Consider the following 11,727-nt stretch of genomic DNA (forward strand, 5'->3'; position numbering starts at 1 on the left):
AGCGAATCCAACTCCTTCTTTTTCCGCAAGAGGAAACAGAGGCCCATGGAGGGAGCATGGTTTGCTCAAGGTTGCATGGCTAGTTTGAGTCCTTCTCAAGGAGAGGTGCCCTGGAGAAGGAAATGACACCCTACTTGAGTGTTCTAGCCTGGGAAATCCCACAGACAGAGGAGCCTGGTGGGCTACAGTCCATGCAGTCACAGAGAGTCAGATGTGAGAGTCAGATGTGATGGAGCTGCGTGCAATAAGAGATGAGACGAGCTGTTCAAGGAGGAACAAGGTGAATATCAGGAGGGCTGGGGTCCTTCCTATCCTGGGACACACGTGTTGGGAAACAAGTGGTTCCCAGAGCTGTATTTTCCCTCCTGGACCCAGTGAAAGCATGGGATGGATGAGCCCCATCAGGAGGAGGTCCACTAGACACAGAATGGAAATAATCCCAGACTAGGAACTTGAACTTTATTCCCTAAGGGACGATCTTGAGCCAGAGGGGGAGGATATTTTTAAATGCCAGGGGTTCAGACCTAAAAACAGAGAGAACACGGAGCAGGGGGAGGGGGCGCAAGACACAGCTCTCTGTCATAAAAATGATAATAGGGCTTTTACAAAGAAGAAAGCATCCTCCTACACACGGAACATCATTTTAAACAAAGCGAACACGAATCTTTTGAGCACCCACAATTGCACAGGCATGAGGTGAATGTTGTCTATTTACAAGCACGTTGCAAATACCTTTCAGCAACAGAACGAAGTCATTCTCATTCATCACTTTGAAAACATGTGTATGGTAATGGTGACGGGAAAGTCAGTGGAGGGAGAAAAGACAAGAACCTGAAGTCACACCCTCCAGGGATGGCAGTACGCACCCTGAGAACCTCCTTGGCTCCCCTACTTTTGTGACTGCCCAGAGAAGGGCATGCAGCAAGCAAGTGCCAGGGATGGGGGACTCTACAACTGCTCTGCTTTACATCAAGCAGAGCCTGGGGACCCCAGTCTTTGGCAGCAACTCCCGCCTTCAACCTGTCAGCAAGAAATCTATGTTTGGTCCCAGTATACATGGAGGGAATTCCCAGTCCTTCAAGGATTGCGGGGTCTCCAAATTCTGAAGAGCCCTCATGTTGTTCTTCATCCTCTTTCACTCTGACTTTGTGTAACCCTCATCACAGGTCTCAAGGACGCTGGGACCCACCACCTCTCGTGGGTGAGCGGATCAAAACCAGATGTCTGACTCCAACCTTATAGAGTTTACAAGGAGGCAATTGTGGCTTAAATCAATACCCCCATTCTGGGAGGGCAGATTCCCTTGTCAGCAGGATGGGTAGTGCAGGGGGAGGGCGAAAGGAGCTCAGACAGACCTGACATGCTCTCCAGCAGGTGGCCAGAAAGCCTCAACATTTGTCTTGCAGGTGAAAATGAACCTTCGTGTGGAGCAGGCTACCCTGTGGGGTGACAGGCTTTGCAGGGCATATCAAGCAACCCCCACCTGGATGACATCATGGAATGCAGAAACAGTCTGACTGGCAGATGACGGACTTGAATGGCCACGGGTTTCAGGCTACAAAGTCCGCACGTGGAGATCTTAAGCAGACCCCTTAACCTCACGTAACCTCAGTCTCCCTAGCTGTAAAAGAGATTATTTTGGGCTCTGAGATAACACCATGCGATATTTGCAGTGACACCTGGTGTCCAGCAAGTACTTAATCATTAACTATCGCCCCCATCAATCATTTTCAAAGTGAGTACTTCTTGTAGTCAGAATCACTGATTCTAACAGGCATTCACATGGATGCTGGACAAGTAGCATCGGGTCTACCAGAAAGCCAAACCCCACCCCTTCCAGCTCTGTACACACTGTGCAGGCAGAGCCAACTTCAAGAACATTCTTGGCCAAAACAAAATGCTATGACAAATTCTCCACAAGCTTCTCTGCCTTTGACTCAGCCATTTCCCAAAGACTTAAAAAAAAAGAGGGGGGGAGCTCATTGAGGAAACGCCAAGATGCACTCTAACGAAAGCACTTTAGCACTTAGGAAGGAAGACATTGAAGCTACTGTAAAATCCTCCGATGGTGCAGCTGGGATGGACTTTGAGATCCTCAAGTTCAAGCTCTCCACTGACAGATGGGTACGTCCAGGCCTGGGTCACAAAGCAACAGCTGACTATGACTGGCAGCAAGCTGGTCCCCTACCTCCAAGTCAGCAGGCTTTCTGCGGCCCTGGGCTGCTTAAGATGACCTTGGCCTGGGAGTCTTTTGAGCTCAGTATGGTCTTGGATCAGCAAGAACCTCAATCCTTTCAAAAATCCCCAACCAAACAAACCCGCAGGAGGTCTGGGACTCAACAGACACTTTTTCTGGAGATGCTGCTGAAAAGCGAGCCATCACAACAGACCACACCAAATTTCACTTCAAGATCCTTCTTCAGGGAAACCATACAGCCACCCAGAGGTCAGTCCTGGGAGGATGCCCAGAGACAGACAGCCTCTGGGGGTTTCCAGTTAAGACTGCTTGAGAAGGACCATGACACAGATGTGGACACAAAACAGCCTATGCATTCTCACCACTCAGGGGTGGGTGCACACTTAGTCCCTTGGTGTTTTTAGGTAGGAGGAAAGGCTGATGTATGGAAAACTATCAGCAACAACAAGAAAAGACTTAAGATCTTGGTCCATCTACATGCGCTTTCATAGGTTCTAAAGTGAGTCTTCTGGAAGACTGCCTTTGTCCAGCCTCAATCTTAATAGAAATCTGTTCAGGCAAGAATGAGGCTCCAGTTGCACTGACCTCATACTTCCTAAAAGCTCACACATCCTCCATCCCCAGATACAAATGATCTGGAAAAAAAAAAAATAAAGCTGCTCCCAACTTCTTCCATAAGCTGGCTCTTCTGCAAGACATAATACGATGCCCATTCAGTCTGAGCCAGGCACCCACACACCTGCCACCCACATCACAAGCTCTGGGGATGCTTCCTGCCCACCCAGGGCCCCTCCTATGCCCCCATGTCCCCACCCCACACACAGCCCCATCCTCCTCTCTTTCTGCTCATGCCTATTCACACACAAACTACATCCACAGCCCTTATCATCAGCCCCGTCGGGTCTTAGGCTGGTCTCCAGTCGATCTGGTCCTTCTCCAACAGACCCAGTTTTAAAGAACGCTAAATCAAAAACCCTAGCAACGATCACTAGCTCAACGTCCCCACCGCCAGAAACTGCCTGCCTCATTAAGGAGTAAAACAGCAGCTGGGGAAGGTTGGGAAGCAGGGTGGTGGGTGCATTCCAGCCAACACGTGGATTTACATTCCTCACAGTTAAGGAGGGAGTGCTGTAGCTGCTCTGGGAAGGGTCTGGAGAAGCTTGGAGCAGAAACTGCCTGCTCCATTAGCCCTCCTGGATGGAGGGGCCAAGGGGGAGGCCTGCACATCTGATCCATTGGGGAGGGAAGCTGCGGAGATGGGAAATATTATGTAATTAAACTCTGTTGGCCTGTCCCGCCTGGGGAATGTGAGCGCCATCAGCAGTGACCTCTTCCAATCAACTTAATTGGCCCAATCTCGCCAAGAAAAGCAACGGAATTGGTTTAGTGCCTCATGGAAATAGCTTAGCTCCTGACTATTTATGGCCACTGAACTCAAGGATGGGAGCCTGACTCTGCGCCAGCAGTTGACAGCGTGTGCTGACTTCTGGGAGGACTCGGAGGCTTGAGTGGGTTTTCTGGCCCCTCGTTCTCTGGTCTCCATTTTTGTCTCTGGGGAAAGTGGGCCATGCCAACTTACTGCACTGGGTGTCTGCCATATCACAGATCCACAGCCCGTGCCCCCCAGGATCCACAGCCCAGGGAAAAACCGTCCTTCATGGCAACCCAGGATGCCTGGACTTTGCTCCTCTTTAATTCTAACATGCTAAAAAACAACAGCTACTTTCTCTGTTCTCAAAATCTCATTTCTTTTGGCATCATGGTCCGCAGCAAAGGAAAACGTCTGTTTCAGATCATTACTAATGTTGATTTGTGGACCACCTTTCTTCTGAATCCTCCAAAGACCTTTCAGGAATACAGCTCCCCATCAGTAATCTTCTAGGCTTGGCTATCTCCATTTTACAGATGAGTAAACTGAGGCGGCCACAGAAAGCTCTGTTTGCACAATGGATGAACAGCAGACACTCAGTGGACATAACATGCACTGTAAAGAGAAAGAGGTTCAGGACCCGTCTTTGCAATGCTTCACATCCATGCTAGTGCCTGTATTCAAATCGGTGTCATCTCCGAGTAAGGCTCTGTACTGCTAAACACACCAAGGTTTGACTGGGGGTGGGGCGGGGAGCAGAGTGAACCTTCCTCTCATTGAGTCATAGCAGACAATATCATTTTACACAAAGAGAAATAAGAAAGGATCAGAGAGATTAGAGAACTTCCCTGAAATCACCCTTCTCCAAAGTGGCAGAACTGGATTGGAACTGAGGCATTCCCAATGGGAAGCCTTCCATCTCCACCACACCATCCTCTCCCTGCTGCGAGAGCCTTTGCCCAAGGCTCAGACCCTGTATCAACTCTCTTCCAAAGAGGAATTTCCTCTACAGGTAAGGTAGAACCTCAAAATGGCACACCTGTCATTTCAGGAATTCAAAAATGTCTTGAGTCAAATATAAGAGGTTTGTTTCTTCCCTTTCAGCAACAGATTTTTAAAAGGAGGTTCTAGGTTAGCAGGTATGCAGCCAGAGCACATCCCTCAGCCTGCTCCATCCCAGTTACCTCCCCAGCTCCTGCTGGTATGAACCCCACCAACATCACACTCCCCTCCTGCCCGAAACGCTTCCAAAAGCCTGCAACCCTTCTTTTAACTGTAGTTTTCAAACTTTGATCCACAAGATACACATCTGAGCGTCCAAGATGATTTGCATCCTTCCTCGGACCCAAAGAATTCCTGCAAAAACATACATCCTACCACCCCCAGCAGAGCCAGAACACACACCCCTCTGGTCCTCCAGGCTAGGCTCCTCCCAGGTTCTTCATTCCAGCCCCGCAGTGTCTGTGCACACATACACGTGCACACACGTCAGCTTTCCACTCGGCTCAGAAGTCAGCCGAGACTAACACTCCCAAGCTGCATCTTCCTTGCATCTTCTTCCTGATCACTGCCTCACCCTTATGCAGCCCTACACAGGAAGCCTCATCCCTGCTGTGCTGTCAGAAACTCCACCCTCAGGTGTATTAGGACCTGCATTCTGACCCAGCTTGCTACCCCCTCCCATTCCCAGCCCACACTCCCTGCAAGAAACTGTAGCAGCCATCAGCTCCCGCCTCAACACACAAAACTATCCATCATCCCTATCTTTCTACAAAACCACAGTTATATTTCAAGTCAGCTTCCCTTTGACCTCCGAGATCCATAAACATCACTCGAAACTGAATTACAGTTCTTGAAGAAACCTCTAGCACTGAGTTCTCCTGGTTCCTCCTGGCAAAACTGCAGGAGTTGGCTGAGCCCTGGGAAGATTTTTTTCTAGGGCACCATGCCATGCCCCAGAGCCCAGGAATGGGCTGAGCCTCCAGCGGACATTTCATACAGTTTAATTGATGATCAATAATAATTGGTGATGGTGAAAAAATTCCTTTATTAAGTTGAAAAACCCATTATAACCATCATACAACATGCATCCCCACCACTAGGCATGCAAAGCACATTTCTCTGCTCACTCCAATCTTGTACACACATCCCCACCCTGTGCCAACACACAGAAGACTTTTCCCCTTAAATGTGCATTCCTCACCCTAAGCCTTCTCCAGTCCCCTCCTCTCTGGGGTGAAGGATGCAGAGGAGGAGAAAGCGAAAACCACTCCAGCATCTTTTTCTGCAGATGCCCCATCTCTCTAAAATAAGTGTTCGAGCCCACACTTTTCTTGTCCCCCACAGACCCCAGTGCCTTTCCAGCCAAATTCCCCAGGACTCATTCACAAAGTTCATACTCTGATCTTCGCAGATAATACCCCCCCCCCATCCCTTTGGTAATCGGAAAGCGCCTAGCCCAACCTTCCACACACGTCCCACCTCCCCCCAACCCCGGCCGCCCTCCCACACCACACCCACTCCGTGTGTCTGCGCAGGCACGCACAAGCCATCTGCTCTAACACACGCACCTCTCCTTCTGCTCTGACACTCTTAGCGGGCACAGATTTCTCATTAGTACACCTATGTGCCCACATGCTCTCACCTGCTGCTCGGCAGCCGTGTGCCCGTGAAAGAGACCCTCAGAAATGAATATCTCCACCTGCACACTGAGCAGAGGGAGAGCCAGCGCTCTGATGTTCCAAACAGCCTCCTTGCCTGACCAAACAGCGCCCGGGGTCCCCGATGGCCCTCCATAGGACCCAGATCCTGTTAGCCCAGAGCCAAACCCTCCACTTTCAGCTACAAAACAGTCCACAGCTGCACAAACCCGTGCGCGCTCCTTCGGCAGCCCCGCAGACTTCCTTCTGTCCCCCAACACTATTCAGAGCCCCCTTTCTTACCATCTCCCCCTCTTCTGACGCCATACTCAGGCCTGAGCATTAAAGGCCAACGCAGAGGCTGTTGGATTTTCTCCCCTGAATCCTACCCCTCCACCTTCTTTGTGTAAGGAGTGGGGGGGGGGGGGGCGTTAAGTGGGGGCAGGCTGAGGACACCGGTGAATTTCTGAGCTCTGGGAAAATAGAACCGACGGCGAAGTTCCCTCGCGTTACAACTTTCTCCATCCTGACGTTTGGAACGGTGGGTTGAGACAGGCTCTAGGTTCTGCAGGGTGGGAGGGGGTATCTTTTTCGTAAAAAGCAGGTCTCCCAGCACAGTCGGTAAGCGGCTGAGTCCTGGGGTGACACCCACCCCCTTTTAGCCCGCCCCCACCCCACCCCACCCCGGAGCTCCCGCCCCCTGCTCGTCGCGCACATAAACAAGTCCAAGGCGCGCAGTCGCCAGCTCTCCAGCTCGGAGCCCTGCGCTCCGGCTGCCTCCAGGCAGCTGCCAGCACTCAGACCTCTGAACCTTCAGCCAGAGGTCGAGACCAGGCGACCTAGTTCGGAGTTTCCTGCACCTGGAAGCTTCCAGCCAGGGATCCAGCGAGAGGGATCCTAACTAGTCAGCAGCCCCCACTCGGTTCGGCGCGCAGGTCTCCGTGCCTTTGAGGAACGCAGGCTCCCAACTCCCCCAAAGAACCAGGGTCTCCTCCGCGCACCCACTCGCGCCCGAAAGCCACCAGAACTGTCCCCTCCCCCACCCAGCCCCTCCTTTCCCGAACCTTCAACTTCCAAACTTCCCAAATTTCCTTCGAGTGTGACTTGGAGCTCTGGGGCCAAGGAGCACTTTGGTCCTTGGCGGGGTGGGGGGTGGGGAGGCTCTGAAGTCCGACTTAGATGCGTCGCGCCCCGGGCCTCCCAGCCTCCCCGCACCTCCGATTCCTAGAGCTGGCCCGAAGGAACCGGACGGACTTCACAGGGATCGCCAGGCCCCCCCGAGCCCGCCGCTACCCGGCGGGGACCCAGAGGCGCGGGCCGCGCGCGCAGCTCTGACATCGGCGCCGCAGAGACCCAGGGTGGGGTGGCCACCGGCCTGCACGAGCCCCGGGGTGCAGGCTTGTTTCCCAGGAAGCTCTGAGCGGAGGTAGGGGGACTCCGGCAGGTAGCCGCGCCTCGAGGAGTCTCAACTCCCCAAACTGAGAAGCGTCTCTCCAGGTTCAGAGCTCCACATCCCCTCCCCCAGCCCCGCCGGGGCCCAGAGGGGGAGAGTCGAGAGCCCTGCGCCGCGGCGAACCCGGCGCCGGGGGCGCGTGCGGGGAGCGGCGGCTGCTCCCTAGTCTCCTTGGATCCGCCTGCCACCCCCTTTGTTACGGGGTGCGCGGGGAGCTCCTCTGCGCGAACAGACGGGTGTGATGATGAGGGGCTGGCGGTTCTGCCTAAGCCCTTCCTTGCCCTTCCGTCGTCTCCCTTTCCCCTCGCCTCCGCCCCCCATTTCCAATCCTGGTCCCTTAAACCTGATCACTTTCCCAGATATTGGGCGGTTTCTCCGGCGGCAGCCGAGGGACGGGAGAGAGGAGGTGGGGAAGAGTGAGTGTGTGTGAGTGTGTATGTGTGTGTATGTGTGTGCGCGCGCAAGGGTAGCTGTGATCTCGCCATGGCCTGGGCAGATCCCGGAGTAAACTTCGGGAAGACAAGAGCCAGGGAAAGTGCGGGAGCGCAGCGCGATGGGGTGGGGGCGGAGTGCGCAGCCGGGGCCCCGCGCTGGTCCCCCAGTCCATCCCCTTACCGGGCCCCCGGGCCCCTGAACCTGCCCACCCAGCGCGCCCGCCTCCCCTTACCGTGGCAGAAGTAACCATGGCATCCGTGTGACTGTTTCCAGGGACGTCGACATGAAGAGAAAGGTGGACGCGAGCTCGGTCATCCAAAGTCTCCCCCACTCCGCTGCCGCCACCCCCCAGCAGGGGACAAAAAGAGCAGGAGAAAGAAAGGCGAGGGAAGAAAGTAGTTGCGCCGGGCTCTCTCGGGGGCCGCGCGCGGAGCTGCTCGGTAGGGAGAGGAGCCTTCAACTCTGAGTCCCGCGAACATAATCTGCGCGGTTATAACCAGCCAACCCGGCCAGATGGCTCCGCGCTCAGCGCCTTAACCCCTTCGGCGCCGCGCCGCCCGCCCCCGCGCCCCGCCCGCCGCGCACGCCTGCGCCCCAGCGCCCCTCCGGCTGGGGTCCGGGGCCAGTGAGGGGACCAGGTCATTTCCCATAGAAATGGGAAGAAAAGAAAAATACCCCCAACTTCCAAGGGGATGTATGCTTAGATTTGCCCCCTCGATCTCCCTTTTAGAGATCCAGGAAAAAACCGAAAACGAGATATTCAACTTTTCACTGCACTTCACAGGTTTATGCCTTCAGCCTGTCTTATTTGTTCCTTTTCTTGAAAAAATTCTTTTTGATCTCCTTTCTGCTTTTTATTTAAGGTTTTTCTTTGCAAAGCGGAAGGATCTTTCTTGCCCCTTTTCCAAGGCGACTGGGGGTCTAATGTGCAAACCCCTCAGAACTTTCCCGCTCCAGACCTCTTCCCACCCGCTACCAAGCCCACTGGTGGGTCCTTACCCCCTCCCCGCCACCCGAGCGTGCCCCGGGTACCGCTCCCCAGGGTGCTCGCCGCTCCGGGACCAGCTCCTAGGGCGCAGCCGGCGGTGCAGGGGGATCAAGCCAGAGAGGCGCGGGGTGGGAGTCAGGGGACCCAGGGACGGGCAGTTGTGTGTGCGACCGTGTGTGTCTGTGCGAGCCCGAGCTTGGAAGGGATGGGGTGATGAATTGGAGGCTCCCACTCCACGAAGCCTTCAGCTCCTCCTAAGCTCCTTCCATCCAAACGAGGGTCTGCCCCTGCAGCCTTGCGCCCTTCCAGCACCCATCCGTCTGCAGGCGGGAACCGCGCGGGAAGGCCAGCGACAGACCGACTTTTCTAACCGCTCCGAAGGCAGTGACGTCCACTTCCCCACCCGGCGATTATTTGAGGAATGGAAGGACAGGGGGCAAAAATCTCTTATTTCGAGATAATTTTAGCTGCCCATTAGACCCCGCTTGCGGCGAGCTCGGTCTCTAAATTTACCAGCTGAAGTCATCTTGCTTTGGCCCATTTGCCAGCAAGAGAAGTGGTGGTGGGCGGGGAAATGTCGCTTAGGGGTCAATGAGTTAACTCAGGGGCTCAGTGTTTCGCCCTCCAGTCCCCGGGTCGTGACGTGGGGATCCTTATCTCCATGTCCCCCCACTTCTTCCTCCGTGCCATCTCCGCGACCCCTCCCCCCATCTCTTGCCAGGACCTCTGGACTCGCGCGCCACTGGGGGAGGGGAGTCAGTAGGTATCACTTCTCCCCGCGCCCTGCCTTAAGCAGCACACGCTGTTTCCGCTGGGGTCCAGGTTCCATATATATATATTCCTTTGACTTGTTGGAGCATTTGGTCAGACATCAAGAAGTACGAAGGGCACTACACCTACCAGATCAGGCCGACCCGCCGAGGAGTGAGGCCGCCGGTCCGAGGGGAGGTGGAAGGGATGGGGAGCCTGGGGTCTGCGTACTAGCCAGATTGTACCTGCCTCATCATTTTGCTGGCTGCTGGAGGCTGCCACATCGAAAACGGCCGGAAGCGCCCACTGAGGCCCAGGAGCGTCACCTCGCGCGGTCCCTGGGGAAGGGAGGGTCTCGCTTCAGGGCCTCCCTCGCGCCAATAGGATCGGGTCCTCCTCCGGGCCAGACTAGGCTGCCGACCTGTCCCTTCCAGCCGGCGCGCGGCACCATGAAGGTTTGGACTGGGCGGGCGCTGCTGGGTCCTGGTTTTCTCGCTCGGCTCTGGCCCGCCCCCCTGCCCTCCCCCACTTCCCGCACTTGCACCCCTCCACCCCACCCCCACCTCGGCTGCCGAGCAGTCAAAGGCGGGATTCGGGTCCCAGATCCAGTCCCACTGGCCAAGTTCTGTGGGCTCTTCGCTGGAGCTCCGGGTCGTCCGTGACCCCGAAGACGGCCAGAGGAGAGGTAATTGGCTCCCGCTGCAGCGAGGAATGGGTTAAAAACAAGTCCTGGCTGTTCTGCCTGCTGCTCCCCGGTCACCCACAGTCTGGAGGGAGGAGGGGAAGGGAGAAGGGGGCAAACTTAAATCTGAAAAAAAAAAAAAAATCAGAAGAAAAAAAAAAAAAAGAAAAAGACGAGGCAGCGTGAGTTTAAAACCGATTTGTTCTGCAGATGCCCGGCGCTGGCTGACTGCCTCGTTTTGCCAGGACCTAGGCGACCTCGGGAAAAGTTTGTGCCTTTTCCCAACTCAAGGGGGGTTTTGTCCTGAGCCAGTGGGTCTGTCTTTACGTGCAAACAACACGCCTTGTAATCTGAGAGGTGACACCTTAATCTTGCCAAATATGCGTGGTGCCTTGGGGAGGAGGGGGCAGGAAAGGAGGGAGGGACTGAGGGAGGAGAGAGGAAGAGGACGGAACCAGGCGGAGGCTGGGTAAGAAGGATGCACTTTGCTGCTGGACTTCAGTCGCTAAGTCGAGTCTCACTCCCTTTGCTACCCATGGACTGTATGTTGCCCACCAGGCTGCTCTGTCCGTGGGATTCTCCAGGCAAGAGTAGTGGAGTGGGTTGTCATTTCCTTCTCCAAGGGATCGTCCCCATCCAGGTATCGAGTCTGCCTCTCCTGCATTAGCAGGCGGGATTCTTTACCACTGAGCTATTGCTTGCTGTCTCCCAAATGGAGGACCCCTGGCCCTTTCCTTTGCGGAAGGCCCCTTTCAGACAATCTTCCCTGAGCCAGCAAGCTGCCTTTTCCTTGACTGCTGTTCTTTCCACTTGAGAGCTGTTTGTTCTCTTTTCCCCACCAAATACCAGCGCTGGATTCTTCCCTCTGACTCCCAAGAGAGGGACAAGGTAATCAGGAAGCAGTGTGGCCAGAAAAAGAAGTACAAAGGTGCATGTCTTTAAAGGTAAACTGAAAGACTGTCGCATATCTTATGGACTCAGAACTGTGGTACATTGTGACTTCTGAGCAAATCAATTTTTCGGAATAGAGACTGATCTGAGTGGTTGCAGATTGCTAAAGCAAAGAACAGAGTTGGGAGGTAAGCTGGGCAGTTCCTGCCCCAAGGCAGCGCTGGGTCCTGCTGGAGTCCATTCAGACTACATCTTTCTGGATTGCTTTCTCCAAGTGGAGCCCCTGTCGCAGTCTTGACCTTGGTGTCCATCTGTCGGCTGTA

General features: G+C 54.5%; 1 protein-coding gene across 2 annotated transcripts in view; it reads right to left on the bottom strand.

Annotated features, from left to right (window-relative positions):
- NTF3 (neurotrophin 3) overlaps positions 1–8,604 on the bottom strand; it is a 76,158-nt gene extending 67,554 nt beyond the window's left edge. The window contains exon 1 of one of the 2 annotated variants that reach the window (XM_069581456.1): positions 8,326–8,604. In XM_069581456.1, coding sequence (XP_069437557.1) covers positions 8,326–8,343 — 18 coding nt within the window. In that variant the 5' untranslated portion in view covers positions 8,344–8,604. Of the gene's footprint in view, positions 1–6,508; positions 6,818–8,325 lie in introns of those variants that run through there. The other variant, XM_069581455.1, reaches the window with a different exon arrangement.
- Between the last annotated feature and the right edge of the window lie 3,123 nt (positions 8,605–11,727).

Source organism: Ovis canadensis, chromosome 3 (assembly GCF_042477335.2).
Source record: "Ovis canadensis isolate MfBH-ARS-UI-01 breed Bighorn chromosome 3, ARS-UI_OviCan_v2, whole genome shotgun sequence".
NCBI classification, from domain to species: domain Eukaryota; kingdom Metazoa; phylum Chordata; class Mammalia; order Artiodactyla; family Bovidae; genus Ovis; species Ovis canadensis.